A 19,113-nucleotide genomic window follows, 5' to 3' on the forward strand; every position below is an offset into this window, starting at 1 on the left:
CCGAGCTTGGATCCACTGCAGGCGTTCTGTTTCTTTGTCAAGTGTTAAATAGTCCAGTCCATGCGTTGTTCGTGTTGCTTTCTTTGCTTGAATGAGTTTATACTGTATATATACCTTTCAAACTCATCTTAAGATATTACCCTCAAAAATAAATCGCTGACAGAGAATTTGATTCTGATCAAATACAAACTCATATACAGTACATGCACGTGATGCGATGGCGCGCCATAACGTCCACTAACAACCCAGGCTAAACTTAGCCCCTTAAACCTCTCGGTCGAGAGCTATATCCCTTCCTACATACCAGTTTATGCTGCTTTATGGCTTCGGTGCTATCTCGTGGCATGTTAAAGTATCAAACTGTCATCAAATATGTTGCGTTGACAAACCAAATGTCACGGTTGCACGTCGTGGCTAACGTTGGCAGCATTAGCTCACTCACACTTTGTCGCCAAGCTTTAATCACGTGTCACGGGAGCCCCAAATGCACCGGTAGGGGGTTAATTAGAACCGAGCCTTGCCATCCTATAATAACACAACGTTTATGGCCGGTAGATTTGTGGCTGTGAAATCTCCCTGGACGGTTGAGTGGTGAGCAGCAGCAGCAGCTGCTTGTTTTGCGTTCTATTTGATCCAGTGGCGAGCCGTGCCTTTGCTACCTGGACCGTCAGTGGGGACGTAGCAGATTTCATCCACCGATTTATAGCAACGTATCAAAATGGATCAATTGACAATCATCATCTTTGGAGTACATTAAAATGCAACTAACACTGAGTGCACATACAATGGAAAGTGAACTCAATGATTTGTTCAATATGTGTTAAATCTAAATAAAGAGACAAACTGCTGTTTTGTCTCATTGTTTTCATACTTGTACTTTTTATTCAAGGTAAAATCTTTAAATAAGAACATTCGACTTATGAAAGCCCACTTCAGGTCCTTTCATTGTTGGTCAATCATCTTCAAATGTTGAAAGCATCATTGGACTTAAAACTAGCTGTTAACACTCAATGCCAAGACTGTAAGATCAAATAAGATCATTAAGTAAGAAGTATCTTTAAACAGGCAGAATTATCATGCCTGACATTTTTATTTTCAGAAAAAAATAAGCACATTTTGTTACATTTTAGAAATGTTATCTTACTTAAGAATTCCCTTTTTTGCAGTGCAGTCTGTAGCCTTTTGCTCAAAGTATGCTGCGATAGGATTCAGCAGCCCCTGTGAAGAATAAGTGGTGTTGACGAAGGCACATTACATTTAGGATTCAAAATCATGCTTTACCTTCATTTCCCAGTGACTTTCTGTGAATCTCGAATTCAGTGTATTTGTATTTACAGATTGAGGGAGTAAGAGGCAATAAAAATGGAAAAGTTGAGAAAAAAAAAAAGATTGGGAGATTTAACTAAAAGAGAGAGGGAGACAGAAAAAGTGAAAAATCTCAGCCATAATATCCACTCAGCCTGCAGAAGCATTGCCAAGATGACCGCACACACGCGCACGCGCGCGCACGCGCGTGCGCGCGCACACGCACGTACAGCTGTGTGGGCTCCGTTTAAGACGGAGTGAAAATCAATGTGAGCGCTGCCACTATGCATGATAATGAGAAAGGCGTGCTGCTTGAGTGTGTTTGCAAGCGACATTGTGTACACGTGTGTGAGCGTGTGGGTTTGAATCACTTGCGAGCAAGCGTGTATTTTCACTGTTTATGTTTGTGTATGTGTGTGCGAGGTTTAATCCCAGCTAAATCCATCAATGTGTGTCTGACTGTGATAGCCAGTCGACGCTTGATTGTCATAACCGCCCTTACGATGGATCCGCGTGTGGGCGTGTGCGCGCCTGTGTGTGTGCGTGGGTGTTTGTGAGAGAGAGATAGTGAGTGTGTGTGCGTAAGGAGAAACTAGACCTCTAGAATTCCACCAGGGAATGTCAGGCTTGAACAAAAGCCACTCCATAAAATGTGCCCACACACAGTGTATGCGTGTTCGTGTGTGTGTGCGTGTTTGCGTGTGCGCGCGCAACATGGACTGTTCTAATAGCTTTCTTAGATTCTTGAGTACGATCTGAATGGAGACATCTTTACAGACATTTGCTTTCTAAACATTTCTCAAAACTGCCCACAAGCGCCAGACTCCAGCAGTGTTGCAAGGCCCTGTGGGAACTTGAACACGGTGTTTTGTTCTGAGACTTGCTAAAGATATACAGCTAAAATGGTACAAAGAATGCAATTTTTTTTAAGTAAATCAAGCTGAGTTAATTGAGTTAAAATATTTAACTGAGTTAAAAAATTTGTGATTAATCACCTGAGTTAACGCTTTAATTTTGACAGCCCTTTATATATGCATATATATATATATATATATATATATATATATATATATATATATATATATATATAGATAGATAGATATGTATACACGGTATAAACTGTGAAGAAATGAAAGTGCCGAAAAAGACGGCGAGCAAGCAATAGTAACAATTAGATAGCATTCGCGAGTAAACGATAATGATGAATCGATATCAATCGATGAATCCCAAAAAATATTGACAAAACAAAGGCAACAATGAACAAAACCACGGCTAGGGGTGAGCAAGTACTGATTCGGTATTGAGCCGATACTGGCTTAATTTAAAGTCACTGAAAACTCATGGAGGCTGCCAGTACCACACACCGCTACTTGAGGCAAAAAAATTAAAAAAAAAGCGACTATCAGTAGGTCAGTTGGCCCTACACTGTGGCAGTTTGTTACATTGGTGAATTTTGGGACACCGCTCTTCATCAGTTATATTTTTTTATCAGCAGTTATTATCATGTGAATTCGAAGGCTGTTGTATTGTAGTCGTATCCATTTGTCTCCATCTGGCTACACGCGCACACACAGACACACAACACTCATTCACTGCTGTACTCTTGCATCAAATTGAGGAGTGCGGCGGTGTGATTGACAGCTGTCAGTCATTCATGTCTTCAGTCATGTGATTTCATTCATTAATTGATGGATTCATCACAGCAGTAGTCGAAAAGTATATTTAGGGCAATGTACATGAGTGGGTGTGCGTGTCATGTTAATTCAAGGGACCGGCCTGTGCGCGCGTGTGCGTGTGTGTGTAGCAACAACCAGTCCACTCGGGATGGTGATGCAATATTCATGTCAATATGGCCGCCGTCTCATCTTCATCTTTTTACGGCGGACAGTTATGCCACCTCTCAAAAAGAGAATAAAAACATCAAATAAATGGTGAAAAGCAAAATAAGTTTTATGAAGTTGCAACATTTGTGTGGCAGCTGGTATTAATTAGCAAGCACGTTGGAAATGTCTTAAAAAGTTTTTGTTTTTGAAGCGCTTGTACAATAAAGGCTCGTCGTCAACCAGTTTGTCCTGTCACCACTAGACGGCGCTGTTGTTTTTGTCAGTCAAAGGACTGGGCGGAGATTGGTCCGCTGAGCTTTTGTGAAAATGGCTTGGACGATTTGAGGTGCGGCTGGTCTGGGGTGCGAGACGATGGCAAGGTTGCTATTCCTGCATCTTTACTTTTCCCTGCACTCTTTCTTTTCGTTTTACTTCTTCTGCCATTCCTCTCGTTTCCTCTCATTACGTTTTATCTCTTTGTCACCGCTGTGTTCCTTCTGTTCAGACGCGCTCACACAAATGAGCCGTGAAATGTTCACCATTAAGCTACACTTGCAAATGCCGCAGCACGTGTATTTATGAGCGTGAGTAACTTTATTCAAAAGAGCATTTAAGGCCTCGACGAGATGAAGCCACTTTAGTCTTGTAAGGCAAACGTTCCGGACATGTCTGGGACAAAAACAGACTTAGATGTATTAAAGGACACCTTTTTAAAGTACCCACCTCACTCTCATGCTGTCAATAAATAAGACACAATCGTATAACATCAGTTTGAGACAAACACAAGACTGAGTCATGCAGTTCTCCACTTAAGATGCCAATTGTGCTTGCTTCAAGGTGTTTGTCACTCGCAGTTGAAGTTGACTGTAAAAATGATCGTACCCTGTATTTTGACAGAATGACTCAGTGGTAGAATGATTGTCTCCTAATTGAGAGGTTCGGTTTTTCATCCCTGTCCACGTGTCCTTGAGCAAGATACTGAATCCCAGAGCTGGGCTCTTGACCCTTTTTTGCCGGTCAGGTCCCCCGCCCTCCGGCCGCTATCTCTGTACCCATCCGGCCCATGACCCCGTTCCGCCCCCCCTTGACCTCCCCCCACTCCCTCCAAAAAAGCATCATCCCTCGCCCCCCGACCCACGAACCAAAAAGGGGCGGACTGCCCAGTTCTGGGGAACCCCAAGTTGCTCGTGATGCTAAGGTCATCAGGAGGTAGATGAAGTAACAGTGTGAAGTGCTTTGAGTACCCAAAGTAGAAAAGTGCTGTACAAGTGACATCCCACTGAGCATTTGTATATTCAAACAAAAAAATGTTTAACCAAAATATATTTTTGAAAGTCCGCTATCTCATCAATGCCACTATACATTTCAAAACGACATAGGCAGGCTAACAGAAAGTAGCCTATATGTTACAGTAATCAGAATCCCTCAACGAACGGCAACTTCAACATACACCGAACTGCGGCAGCACTCACTCGCTCACATCCTCAGACGCACGTTTAATCACACACCCACACTCTCAAACGCTGACACACCTCTCTTTCTCGGTCACACTCACGCTCATGCTCACACATCGCATTCATGCGCACACACATCCATGCTTGCACAAGTCACACTCGTGCACACACACACAGCTCCTGAGGTTTAAAACATTTCCCTTGCATTGGTACATGCAGTTCATTTCTGCGGAAATATTCCGTCGATTAGAAGTGGAGGCTCCGGAATTAATCCTGTAATCCCGTCCAGTTTTACGGATCCATTTTTGGCCACGCTCACACACGCGCATGCATATTCCCCCAGAGGGGCGGGGTGCGTGTTTCCTGTGACCGGGTGGAACAGGAGCATGAACAGCTTTGCTAGCCATATGCTCGCCAAGGTTGACTCAGTTCCTCCTGCTGGGCGCTCGCATTGCATTTTTACGTTGACGTCAACGTCACGCAGCAACGTTTTTGCTCTCATATCAACATAAAACGCGAAAGCTATCCCGTTCCCAAAACACCTCTCCCTCATTCGGGTTGCCACTCAGGCAGCCAATCACAGGACATATCCACACACAGGGTACCTTGACTTACAAGTGCATCCCCAACTGACAAGGTTTTCCAGTAACAAGATGTCACTTCTTTTTTTTTAAATATTTTTTTCTTTGCTTGAATAAAACACGAACGCCTATAAGGCTTATAACTACCGCAACATCAATGGTAGTTTTGTTAGCCCATAAATGGTGTGTTGCATTGTGTGCTAGAAGTAAGTTAGCGGGCACATTCTTAAGGCAAAGTTGTTTGAAATATCCAAAATGTAATGCTTTCAGTTTTATGTTGACTTGTTCAGTCCACTTAAGCTGTGAGCGGCATTAAAACCTTTAAAGCTTCTTTTTGAAGAATAGTTCAGTATCTGCCAAACTGCCGCTTGTTGTGAAATAAATGAAATTCACTCCAGTTATAGCAAAACATTGGCAGAAAAAGGGCTAGTTTCTTAAAAACCACGTAAGGTATATTAAAAAAATAAGATAAGCGGTTTACATCATGCCTGGATGGATATATTGTCGCTGTCAGGTGGAAAGCCCCCAAGTGAGACAAAACTTCGCATACAGCATTATGCTGCCTCAAGATTAAAAGTCGAGATGTTTTCCTGACAGTTGTCAAAAACTTTGCAGTCTCGCAGCTCACGGCGTCAAAAACCACAATGAGTTGCAGCCCTCATTTTCATTTGATTTCATTTGACGAGTGCGGCGAGACGTGCTGGTTCGAAGTCAACGCCACAGGCGACTAATTGGCGAGAAAAACATTCATTCTGATCCCTGTTTTTGTTTTCTGGCACCAACAGACGAGCTCAGCCAGCGCTAAGCGCTAACGCAAGCATCAAAGCGCAAAACAAGAAAAGACTTGTGAGTTATTAGAAGAGGGTGAGACATCCGACGTGGTGGGAATGTTTCGAGTCAGCGTTCAGGTCACTTTGGACCAGAATTGTTCTAGAAACTCTGCTCCAATGGAATATTAAATGTTTTTTTTTTTACTCTAACACAGCAAACGAGCAAACGGTGCTCAACAAACCACGTCATCAACAAAATCAACAAATGTATGTGTTGTTTGTGTGTGTATATATATATATATATATATATATATGTACTTGTAAGTCAGGTTCCTTGTATCTCAAGTGACCGCTGTAATATTAACACTAACAATAATAATGATGATGATGTAAAACAGCGTAGGCAAAATTCTGTCCTCCTGTCATGTCTTTTATGTCTGGTCAGTGTAAAAACTTTTCAGAATTGCTCCCTAATATCCTTTTCTAGCCGACTATAACATTTCTTTTTCAAATGTGCTTGTTTGCTTTAATAGGTTCTACTTGTGGTCCAAACAAAATGATCCATATCTTTGAATTCTCGCCCAAGTGTGTTTTAATTGAGGCGAGGACTTTAATGGACGCAGGCGGGTAATGCAGCCTAGCAGTCATTGGAACGGCATAATGCTAAGCAGGAATCATGCAAATGCGATGCTCGTGTTTCTAATTGAAGGATGCCTTCATGTTGCCGCTGTAATAGAATCATGCCACATAAATCCTTCCTTAATGTTGCTCCATCCAACGGAATAATGCCACATAAGTCGTGACTTAATGGAATTATTGCGGCTCACGCAATGAACCAGGGGGGACTCTTTCGCCGTAATGGACGCGGGACGGCGGCAAATTTTGTGCTTTGTCTTCCATCTGTCGCGACCCAGTAAGTGAGCGATGGATTTCCACAGCGATCGTTCGCAGAGACACTTTAGCCCAGGCGGAGCAAAACTTTGTATTCATGAGAAACATCCAGTGAAAATGGCTTTTTTTTTTTTTTTTGAATGTTTCATCTAAAATGCGCAGAGCTGCGCACTTGACCCTTTTTTGCTGGTCAGTCCCCCGCTCTCCACTCATGATGTTCATTCACAAGCTCCGTCCATCCCACTTTGTTTTCCTACACAAACACACAATTAGCAGATGGAGCACACGGCTACACAAGGGCAGCCGACTAAGTAGACTACAACTTTATTGTCGTTAATAGAGCAACTAAGAAAATCAATTGGGCATCTCCTCACAATTAGAAGCACTGAAGATAAAAACACAAATCACAGATCAAAAGTACACAAGTATTCATTATTATTATATATTATTATTAAATTTAGGACTTGGTCCGTGCTTGGAAATGCATACATGCCCAGCATTTCCGTATGTGTGAACAGCATTTGCACATTTCCGTCCATAGCCGCTGTTGCCTTGACTCATGTTTGTGTTGGTTGACTGTCATCTTCTCCTTTTTTTTTTTTTTTAATCCAAACAATGTGTGATTCACCGTCCTTGCAAAGCAACTTTACGGCGTGTTTTTTATTCTTTTCCACCAGAGAAGCATCCGCATGTCTCAACACACTCACACACACAATAAGAAGTCACTTGATACACGAATGTGTGTTTTTAACTTTGTGTGTACAGGATGAGGGGGCCTCCACCAGTCTGTACTGCGAGCTGTGCGACAAACAATACTTGCGCCACCAGCAGTTTGACAACCACATCAACTCCTACGACCATCACCACAAGCAGGTGAGCGAGTGGGCCACCGCCACCGCCTTCGTCTTGTTCGCCTTCTTACTCCACATGTCTTTTATTCCATGCCGGATACAGACGGCGCTCGCCGAGGTTTTGGATGCTACACAATACGTGCACGCTGGCCCATCTAATATGGCTGACTTTGGATGAATGAATGGATTCAAAGAATGGGAAAAAAGATTACATTTAAAAAAAAAATGTACCAGTCATGATTTGGTGTTTTTAAAAATCAGAAAATAAATTGATATTTTTGCAATCTTGAGGCAAGCATCTTGCATTGTATTTATAAAATACACCAATAAATGCAAATCAAAGAAAATATGTTCATAAAAATATTCTAATTAAATGTATGGATTAAAAAGTGTATTAACATTGTTTTAAAAAATTCCAAGGCAATTTTCTTTGACTGTATGTATTTTTTTTAAATGTTCATGATAAAAATAGAAGAGTAAAAATATGTATATGTGTGTATATATGTACAGATAAAATAAATCTATGTAAAATACTTGACCTCAACAGTTTGTTTACGTTATAGATGAATATACAAACGGATTTAGTACATCTGCGATTGGCTGGCAACCATTCAGGGTTTACCTCGCCTACTGCCAGCTGGGATCGGCTCCAGCACCCGCCGCGACCCTTGTGAGGAGAAGCGGTACAGATAATGGATGGATGGATGGATTTAATCTATGAATAAAAGAAAGAAATAACACAAAAATCCTGTACTTAACTTATTTGATTAAATGCATGTAGTACCATAAACACGCGATAATAATATTTCAAAGTAAAAATGAAAATTGCAAACATCTCATTGGCTACATTTCTTAATTGAATGTATCCACAAAACAAATCGGTCATTACATAATAAACACACATTTTTAAAGTGGTTGAGGTTCCCTTTAAAAAATAATTATAATGTATATTAAATTCTAATTTTTAAGTTATAATTGCGCATTAATGATTTTGAGGAAAAAAAGAAGCTTTTACTCAGCGCGTGTTGTGTGTCAATGAAAGAAAAGGTTTGACAGTGTTCTAAAGAAATAATCGATCTGTGGTGAGGCTCGTTTGTGGAGCGCGCACACGCACATCATTCACCCCCTCCAAGTAAAGCGCTTAAAAGTTATTTCGTGTTTGTCCCGTATCTCCGCGTTTGGGTTTGTCCGTGATATGAAGCTGCATAACTTTTCTTCTTCCTATGAGTCTATATGATATAGTGCGCGCTATTGTTGCTGTGATGATTATTTGCGAGCGTGTGTCACTATCTCTGTACTGCAGACTGCTCCTTGCTGGAATTAAGCTGGACTCCACTAAAGCCGACACTTGAGCGCGTGCACACACATTTACAGGGAGGAGAATGCTTTGCCATTGATAAACTACAGCACGCACACACACACACACACACACACCGCAAATATGTAGACACTTCTTGTTTTTTTGCGTTCTATCCGCTCATATACTCTCTAGACCTCTCCACGCGCACTCTAAAACACACTCTAGTGCACACACGTAAAGAAACTCTCTGTCTCTCTCTCTCTCCCTCTCTCTCGCACTCACACACATGCACACACACGCACACGAAACGTCTCTCTTCACCGCAAACACAAACCCCCAACACACACTTCCACACACGAGTTGTTTTCCAATTTGTCTCTACCTATGATTGTACTGGTGACGTCATGGTAATCATGTTGATGTTCATGCTGATGAATTCGGTGACGTTGCGTATTGTTCCGACGAAGTCATCAAACTAACACAAACAATGTCGTTTCAGCGTCTCAAGGAGCTGAAGCATCGCGAGTTCTACCGAGCCCTGGCCTGCAGGAGGCAGAGGAGACAAAGGGAGGCGCGTAAGGAGGAGCGGTTGCTGAGGAAAAGGCTCCATCATCATCATTATCATGATCATCATCATCATGAGGAGAAAGCAGAGGAGCAGTGGTGAGCAGGACACTTGAAAAGAATTTTCAGACAAGCTTGCGTGGGTAACTTCCACTAACAACCCAGGCTAAACTTAGCTTCTATATCAAGATGCATTACTTGAACGTTCTTCCTTCATGCCAAACTGCTGCAACTCCTTCCACATTTTGAGGGCAGCTTACGGCGTTAAAAAAATAAAAAAATAAATAAATAAAAATGCAAATAGCAAAGTATAGATTAAAAAATGTGTTTTCAGTGAGGCTAGTTTGCAATTTTTGCGAATGTGGGAAGACAAACCCAAACAAAGCGCGAGTGAGAATGTGCAAATTCCACACAAGCCTGGACTCGGATTCTCAGCGAATCACGAGTGTGCCGTGCTGCCATAAGAAAGTCATGTTTCATTAGAAGAAGGAAGAGAAAGTCATGTTTCAGCACGGCCCTGCCAGGCTGCTGCTGCTGCAGAGTGAGCGAAGAGCTGAGCGTGACCAAATTGATTTCCAGCTTTCGCTCTCTTGCTTATCCTCATCTTCCCCCTCCCCACTTTCCCTCTTCCCGTTAGCGCTCCGGGTTCCGGCCCCATGTTCCGCTCCACCACCGTGGCGGTGGAGCCGGCGAGTGCGATGGAGAAATGCAGTGATGTCCACAGCGACAGCAACAACTGCAGCAACGCCATTGCTGCTCTCGGGAGAGGTAAGAGCTCCTCAACCACTTAACGGGCCTCAATACTTGATAAAGGCCGTCGCGTCGTCGTCGCGTCATCAATGCATCACGAGAGCAAACACAACCATCAGTTCGATGATATATTACAGCTGAACCTTGGTTTTCGTGATGAATCCATTCCAGGAAGTCTAAAACTGAATTGTACAAATTCTATAGCAGGAAATAATGTTAATCCAATGTATTGCTTGAGAAACCCCAAATATTAACAAAAAATACAACGGCTGTCACTTGAAAGTTTCAGCAACTCAAGGCAACAACAAGTCTCTTGGTCTGCTCTCTCAACATCGTCTGTAAAATATCCAGTCAAAAGTCCTTCCATGAAAATAAACGCCGGCCAGAATGACAAAAGTTTGACCACAATTTTCTTTGCTGCCATGGTGGCTTATTTAGCAGTCACACACAATTAAGTGTTTGTTTGAGTTGGTTTGAGTGTAAGGGTTAGATAAGCCACAGTGTGGCCCCAAAAAGTGTTGTGTCATTCTACTTGATGCTTTTATTTTGAATGTCTGACTTTTGACAGGATGTCTTGCCTGAGTGTTGGCAATCAGGGGGTTATCACTTTGAGTTGGTAACGGCTTTTGCTTGCGTTGTGGAATGTGCCTTGCCGTCTGTTCAACCATATATACCAGCGATTGGCATTCCCGACATCCCAGAGAAGGATGGCCTATTTTGGGGATGGAGGACAACAAGTTTTTTTTGAAAGGATGAACTAAGCATGGTGGGTTTTTGTCCGTCTTTTAATTGTCCCTAACTGGGTCAAGTACCCACAGATGCCCCTGTCGCTGACAGAAACACGGCCAGCCTGTCTTGCGAGTAATTTGCCAAGACACTACTTCAGACCGAATGCGACGCACCGCTTGTCTCGTGCGTGTTCACCGTGTTTGTAATCAGGAGGTGGTGACTTCACTTTGCTTCAAGCCAACAAAAGGAGGAGCACTTGAACTCCGTAAAAAAAAAAAGTTTCCAGTCATTCTGGTGGCCGACGGTGGTTGTGTTGGCGGCTAAATGGTATCTTGGTTGACACCTAAACACAGTGGCGGGCTGTGCATTTCACACGTAGGCCTTCTGTGAAGTCCTACTTAGTCCGACTTGAATAATTGCCCCTCGAATGTGCTATAAAAATAAAATTATATTTTATTGTATTGTACTGTATAATACCATAATTTGCTGGCCAAATAATATACATTGAAGAACCTAGGTTCTCTTGAAAGCGCCGTCTTGAAATGGCCTTGCAAGTGTATCTGCAATTAAATGCACATTTTTCCCTCCTTTTGCCATTATGGTTTAAAAAAAAGCAAGAATATATTTTAGATTTTCCAACGTTCGCCAGTTACGACTTCCGGATGTGTTGATTCCACATAGCACTGCCCCCTCACGAATGAGTCTCCAATCACGCTCTCATCACCTTCAGCGTAAGGCAAGCTAGCTCACTGTAATCAGCTCATGATCTGATTGGCTAACGCAACTGTCCATCAACGGTAAAAAAAAACCCTTGAGACACAGAACGGACGCCCGCACGATTGTATCTGAAGGCCTTGGACGAATAGTGCATGCTACTGGTATTATGAAATCTGCCTGGCAACACGAGCTAGCTTAATTCTGATTGGATAAAACTCTAACCTAAAAATTCAACACTAGGATATAATGTGACATCAATGTGAAGAAAATGATCATGATTTCTTGATTATGTTAGGCCAGCAGAGAAGGCCTAGAAGACCTACCGCCCACCACTTCTCACACAGTTGGAAACAATTCAATCCACTCGCAAGCTACTCCCAGGCGGTTAAGAAAGCTGGCTGCGTTGCATGCCTCCAAGCAGACCCGTCACCATAGGCTGCCTGGCCCGCCCATCAAGATCCTTTAAGAACATTTCCAACTCCTGTGCTAATTGTCATTCAAAGTGTTAACCTAATGAAATGAACAACGGTTAGCAAGTTTTGTTGTTTGTTTAATTTGAGCTGGAATTCTTTGAATCACTTAGCATGGGTAAAAAATTAAAGAAATAAAGTGTATCATCGTGGGCATTTCTAATAAATGGCATGAAGACTCAGAAATGTTCAGCAAAGTTTTTCCTTTTTCTCAGCAGATGGAACGTTTGTTTTAAACAAATGCATGCACAACGAGGAGGAAGAGCAGGGAGAGGAGGTTTGGAAGGACGTTTTAGGAGTAGGAAAAAAAAAAGATGAGGAAAAGGAGGTTTGGGGAAAAAGAAGAGAGGTAAGAGGAGGAGGTAGTTTTGGAAGACAAGTAGGAGGAGGATTATGAGGACAACGAGGTTAAGGAAGAAAAAATAAGGGGGAGGAGGTTGAGAAGGAGGAGTATAATGTTGTGGGGGAGGTTTAGGACAGAACGAGAAGGAGGAGTAGGCGGAGGAAGTGCGTTTTGAGGAAGTCGGCCATTCAACAGAAGCATGGTCGTCTTTTAAGTGCATCCCTGAGCTCGTGCGTAAATCCTGCAGGAGGAAAACGAACGTCTGGCATGTCATTGACAGCGCCGCAAAACGCATCTCCAGAAATGGATCTTCTTTTATGAACACGAAAAACACTTGGAAGTAAGCCTCACATTCATCAGCGTGCTTATTTCTTCTCAAGTGCGTCCCACGCTCACAAATCACATTGTGATGTGTGATGAGCAACCAAAGTGAAGCCCGCCAGCCACATTGCTGAATCCTTGCACAACAGGCCTGAAATCATCTCCTCCTCATCTTTTTGTCTGACTAATTCTGCCTTTTTTTGACATGTAAATGTAAGCCCTCTTGTAATCCTCCATGCTCTTCTTCTTCCTCATAGATCCTCAAAGCTCGCTGTGTCTTCCTCTGGACGCCGCACTGGGAAGCAGACTCCTGAGCGACACACGGTGGCCGTACCAACAACGCAACGCTAACACCATTACGTCTGGTGGCATCACCAGCAAAAAGTGTGATGCGGGCCAAAGCAGCGCCTTTAACAAGCTCCCTTGGGCACCCAGTTTCTTAGGCGACACCATTGGAGGCAATAACATCCCCGCTAACAGTGAAAACAAAGCCTCCGTTGCCAACAGGGGTCGCCCCATTTGCTTCTCACTGCCAAAGAGGAGCTGTGTTCTCCTGCACCAGTCGGCCGCCATCTTTATTCAAACTGGGCGGAGCTCGGTAGACGGTGAAAAGGCGACACATGGGTTGGACAGCAAAGATGCCCAGAAGCAGATCTCGACAACACCGTGTCTCCATGCTTTGACCAGAGAGCTGGATAACAAGATGCAAGGCACCTTGTCTTTGTGTAACCACCACCATGGGACTGGAGCCCAAGTACATGTGGGAGGTGGGACAGGAGCCAAAGACACTGGTGGAAGTAGGATTGAAGCTGCTGTCATTGGTGAAGGTGGGACAGGAGCCCAAGATCGTGGTGGAAGTGGACTTGGAGCCAAAGTTAGTGGTGCATATGGAACTGAAGATGTCCAAGTTAGTGGTGGCAGGCTTACTGTAGCCCAAGTAACCGGCCAAAGTATGACAGAGGACCAAATCACTGTAAGAGGTAGCCCAAGAGCCCAGAACAGTGATCAAAATGGAACGAGAACCCAATCAACCGATGGAAGTGAGACCAGAGCTGAAGATATGGGTGGAAGTAGAACTGATGCTCAAGACAGTGGTGATGGTTGGCCAGGAGGTCATACCAGAGCCCATAGCAGTGGTCGAACTGTGACTATAACCGAAATCACTCAAAGTAGTCATGGAAGCAGGTCTGGAGTCCAACTCATCAATCAAAGTGTCGTGGGAGCTCAAATCAGTGAAGGAGGTACGACCAGCGCCCAGGAACTTGGTGCAACTGAAGCTGCAGTTACTCATGGACTTGGGACTAGAGCCATCCAAGATAGTGGTGGAATAAAGACCAGAGCCCAGGTCACTCGTCAAAGTGGGGCAGGCGTCCAAATTGTTATAAGATGCGGCACTCAAGCCCAAATCCATGATGGGGATCAAGTCACTGTAGGTAATGGTACTGGAGCTGAAGACTGGGCTAGATGTGGTCCAAGAGCTAAAGTTACCAACCTAAATGAGATAGAAGCCCGTGGTAGACGTCAGAATGAAACTGGTGGTGAGAGTGGGATTGGAACCTTGAGAAATGGTCCAAGTGGGACTGGAACCCAACCAACTCATGGAGGTGGGACTGCCGCTGATCATCACATGACCAGTGGGGTTCCAATACTACCACCACCCCCTTTGGGGTGTCAAAGTTTTGGCTTTGAAACCTCAGACAAAACTGATTTTGCTGAAAAGCTACATTGTCCCACTCCCGCTGCGCTCCAAAAAGCAGGACTTCAGAACCAAGCCAAAGACTTGAGATCTCCTCCAGGTCGGCCCAAGGAACCCTTTTGTCCTGTTCTGAGCCGTGACGGCAGCCGCCTTTTGCTGTGGCCCTCGGAGATGGTCCGTTACACCGAGACGTCGCCCTCGCTCTCCTACAGCGTCAACCCACTGCTGTACGACTTCCGAGCGCACCCGGGCGACCGGAAGATAGTTAGTCGGGGGATAAAGCCGTCAGTGATCAAACACGCCGGCTGCCAACGGCAGTGGGAAAGTGGCGGGGGAGGTAGCGAGGTGAAGTCAGATGAAAGCCGGGATGAGAATGAAGGAAGACAGGCGGGAAATCCTCTGCAAGTGGCAGGCCGAGGCGAGGGTGGCAAACAAGTCGGCGCATTTCTGCATGCTGACCCTTTCAAATACACCCATGTTGGATTGAGGCGGAGGAGGAAGAAGAGGGGAGGGATGAGGAAGCGGGGGAGAAGGAAAAGGGGAGAGGAGATGATGAGGAAAGAGCAAAGGAGGGGGCTAATAACTGGTCTAGGTGAGATGGCAAGGCTGGAAAGCGAGGACGGCGGAACAGAGGAGAAGCGGGAAAAGCGGATATTAAGTCATCTGGTGGCGCGGCGGATGTTTAAAGGCCCCGGAGAAAGGCCGAGGGGGGGACAGGAGGGATGGATAGTTGAGAACAACGCGCTATTATGTCATCTTTCTGCAAATCGGTGTAATCGCTGGAAGCAGATGAACACGGGCGCCGGCTCGCAATCATCCTCCATGTGGGGTCCTGCACTCACAAAGCTCCTCTGCGGGAGGGTGGCATGTAACGCCACGATTAGCTGTCCCGAAATTACAACCCACCCCACCGGCACGGACACAGGACCTGGGCGCAAACATCAAGACAGAGACGAGCGAGGGCGTGAAGATAAGGTGTGCGGGAATCCGAGGGAGATAAAAGCTCAGGAGGCAAGCGCGTGCGAGGCGGCGATTAGCTGCATCTCGTCCCCCCGCCGAGACGCAGCGTGCGAGTGCCAAATCCATCTTGCGCCGTCTCAAGATGCCGAAGTAGCATGCGCTGCAGCGATTAGCCCCGTCCGCCTTTCTTTTGGCGGCCCAGCATGCGCTCGCAGACAAACGTCGGCGGAACATATTCGTGACTTTGATGCGCAAAAGACAGAAAGAGAGCCGAGTGTCCGATCTGGATGCGGAAACACCGCACTGGCCAGAGAGCATCTTTCGCAGGAAGCGAGAGGTGGCGGCAAGAGGAAGTGGGTTGAGTGTCCGCAAACCAGTTCTGGAAAGAAACACAAAGGAGGACTAAGACCAACCAAAAGAGTTGTTCCCTTTGGATTGAGAAGATCTTTGGATTCAACAGAAACGAGTGAAGGAAGCAGAAAAGATACAAATCTAAGTCACTTCTCACTTGAGAGGACATATGACATATGTCAGGATGCTAACGACAAAGCTGTTCACTCTGTCAACGGCAAACTCGTCCACACACCTTCCAAGGACGCCACTCACAATGATGATGACATCAAACATCAACGCCAAAACAACAGGAGTGAGACAAATCCAAGTGACTTCTCACTTGAGAGGATGAACAAAGTGTGTGACGATGCTCAGGACAACGTCGTCCATTCTGTCGACAGCAAACTCGTCGACGTGCGAGGCGAGGACGCCGCTCATGCTGATGAAGTAATCGAACGCCAATATAGCAGCGAGGAGACAAGTCCAAGCCTCTTATCACCTGACAGGACGGACAAAGTGTGTCACGAAACTAACGGCGTGAGCCAATCATCTCGCCTCGATGACATCACGGGGCAATTTAGTCCCACCTGTGTCACGTCATGCGGGTGGCGTCTATGTCCCGAAAACGTCCAAAGACTTGACTCGGTTGATGCTAAACTCACCTACGCGCCTCCTGGAGACGCCCCCATTTCACAGCCCAAATCACCACCTAACGACCGCATTCAGCATCGTGAGAAGGACAAGATGTCGGCCGGATCCTCAGCGGAGGACGAGCATGTGAGCGGGAGGCGTCAGGATAGCAGAACGGTGGAACTCGTGACCCCAGAGAAGATGACCCATTTCCCCCTTGGCCTCCCTCCAGGGTGCCTCCCCCTCCAGGCTCCTCTCCTCCTGCCGCCACCTTCCACCTTCTCACTCCATCACACCATCATCCAGCACCACCTCTCCCTCGTGCCTCCACCCCTCCCTCTCCCCTCATACCCCCACCTACTGCCAGCCTTCGGCCCCCACCCTCTCACGCTAAATCCTCCGCCGCCACCTCCGCCATCTTTCTTGACCTCGCCCGCCATCCATCTCCTGGATGTCTCGTATCCTCTGGCGAGAGAGTTTCACCCGGTGCTGAGTCAGCACCATCCGGCCCTCCTGGCGCCCCCCCACCCAGCGGCCTTGCCCTTGCAGATGTTGTTCTAGCTTCCATTTAAGAAGGCTTGCAAGACACTTGGGGAAAAAAAAAGAACATTTGACTAGTCAAAGCTGTGCTAATTCACTCAGTCGTAACTCTGTAATTACAAGTGATGAATACAGTCGTGTCATGAGAGACAAGTGACACGACTTTTTTGAGTTTTTTTGAAATACGGGCCATTATTGGGTCCATTTTTTGCAATGACTTGCCAGAAAAAAAAATGTGGTTCGAGTGCTGTTTGCTGATTTCAACTCATGTCACTTGGCAACAAGCAGCAGTTTAGCTGATTGTAAACAATTGTTCAAAAAAGAATCTTGACGTTGCTTTAATGTCGCTCTGAAGTTTACTCTTAAACTGAACACAAAACAAGGCAATCACATAGCTTAACCTGAGCAAAGTCCATTAGCTTAATGCTACCACATAAGCTACCACATAATAGGAGACACCATCGGTCGGCTCAGAAATAGCTTTGATTGATTGTTGCGGTGTTATAACACCCATCCATCCATTATCCGAGCCGCTTCGCCTCACAAGGGTTGCGGAAACTAAACGAAAAAAAAAAAACAAGTCAAGTCTCAGAATATAAGTGGCCCAATGTGCGTGCTACAAGCTGTTTGTCACTTCCATTAATTTTCTTTACGTCTTTCAGTCACTCAGAAAAGAAAAAAGAGAATCAAACGATGCATATTTAAACACAAAATGTTCCACCAAAACCCAAAACTTAGCTCGCGTAAAGTAAACATAAATTACGCAACACCACCAGAGACTGGCTAATGAATATTAGTATTAGTATTAGTCTTAAAACAAATGCTACTTTTACACCCGTGGAGCAGCAACACATACAAATAGCGTACAGAAATACTTACAGCCTTGTAACTTTAAATTTGGATTTTTGTAAAAATCTTCTTCACCAGCAAAAAGTCCACTTACTTTGTTTGCTCTATAGCAGGCGTGGGCAAACTAAGGCCCTGTCATTGCAAGCTTTCGTGTGTGATGAAGTGGTGTGTACCTAATCAAGTGTTTGGTGACAGAGATAGTTTGGCACGGAGAAGATTTCCAACTCCAGCTCTTTCTTGCACGTGTGATAAAAGAAAACTTCAAATAGAATCGTTTCAGACTAAAAGTTGTGCCACTGACGCTGCTCAATCCGTCGTTGTTTGATGCAGGCCCACCAGCCCCCAACCCTGTTGCCATGGTGATGCTGAGAGGCAAATGTGGTGTTGTAGGTTGTCACCATCATTGATGTGGGAAAAACATACATGAAAACAAAAGTGTCAACAAGAAGATAAAAGTCGACCTGGTCCTGGATGTATTTTTGTACTACAGACCCTCAGTTGAATGAGGCTCCCTTATCCTATTTCATCCTGATTTTGACTTAGTATTGAAACTACGACTTCTGTTCTTCTTCTTTTCCTCTAAAATGCTTAAAAAATGTCTAAAACTCTTTGGAGCAAAGTAAACATGTTGATGCGTTTGTATTTGAAAAGCATCCACACATGGAAAAGGAATAATAAAAAACAGTAGAGTTAATGGCAAAGTGTCCTGTTTCCTTTTACAAGAATGAAAAAAAAGAACACCGAAGTAAAAAGAAGTTGAGAAAAAGGGTGAAATTTGCTTTCCTGGTAAATAGGTGTGCATGGGAATTTTCTGAAATTGGAACAATAAACACATTTGGCCATTAAAGACAACACTTTTTGTTGAGTCCCTTCAAAGCTGAAAGAATGCCAAAGCACACAAACGTTTGACTTCCTCAAACACCCAAAATAAACTCACTAGGGCGCACAAACACCAACACCAAGCAGCCCAATGGAAATAACGTGACATTGTTTTTGAATGCCGTCTAATGTTACGAGCTACCTAACTATGCTGCTTTTGTATAAGAACTGGTCCATTTGTGAACAGATTATGTGAAATGTGTGGTTTGAAGCGTGTGGAAAGTGAATTTCATTTTCTTTTATATTGTACACTTTATGATGACCTAGTAGCATATATGGTTGATGATCTTGAACGACATAATCCTGATATGCTCTTTTGGTCGGATGAGGAAAAGATGAAATGGCCTTTTGATTTTG

At 44.5% G+C, this 19,113-nt stretch overlaps 1 protein-coding gene across 1 annotated transcript in view; it reads left to right on the forward strand.

Moving 5' to 3' along the window:
• The window catches only part of LOC148330275 (uncharacterized), a 40,420-nt gene extending 22,961 nt beyond the window's left edge, over positions 1 to 17,459 (forward strand). Inside the window, exons 3-6 of the mRNA XM_088305489.1 lie at positions 7,590 to 7,697; positions 9,475 to 9,638; positions 10,177 to 10,307; positions 13,127 to 17,459. Of these exons, the coding sequence (XP_088161615.1) occupies positions 7,590 to 7,697; positions 9,475 to 9,638; positions 10,177 to 10,307; positions 13,127 to 17,049 (4,326 nt within the window). The 3' untranslated portion in view covers positions 17,050 to 17,459. The remainder of the gene's footprint in view (positions 1 to 7,589; positions 7,698 to 9,474; positions 9,639 to 10,176; positions 10,308 to 13,126) is intronic.
• The last annotated feature ends 1,654 nt before the right edge of the window (positions 17,460 to 19,113 follow it).

The sequence above is a fragment of the Idiotropiscis lumnitzeri genome, chromosome 9 (genome assembly GCF_059441095.1).
Source record: "Idiotropiscis lumnitzeri isolate Australia: NSW breed Sydney's pygmy pipehorse chromosome 9, RoL_Ilum_1.0, whole genome shotgun sequence".
NCBI classification, from domain to species: Eukaryota; Metazoa; Chordata; class Actinopteri; order Syngnathiformes; family Syngnathidae; genus Idiotropiscis; species Idiotropiscis lumnitzeri.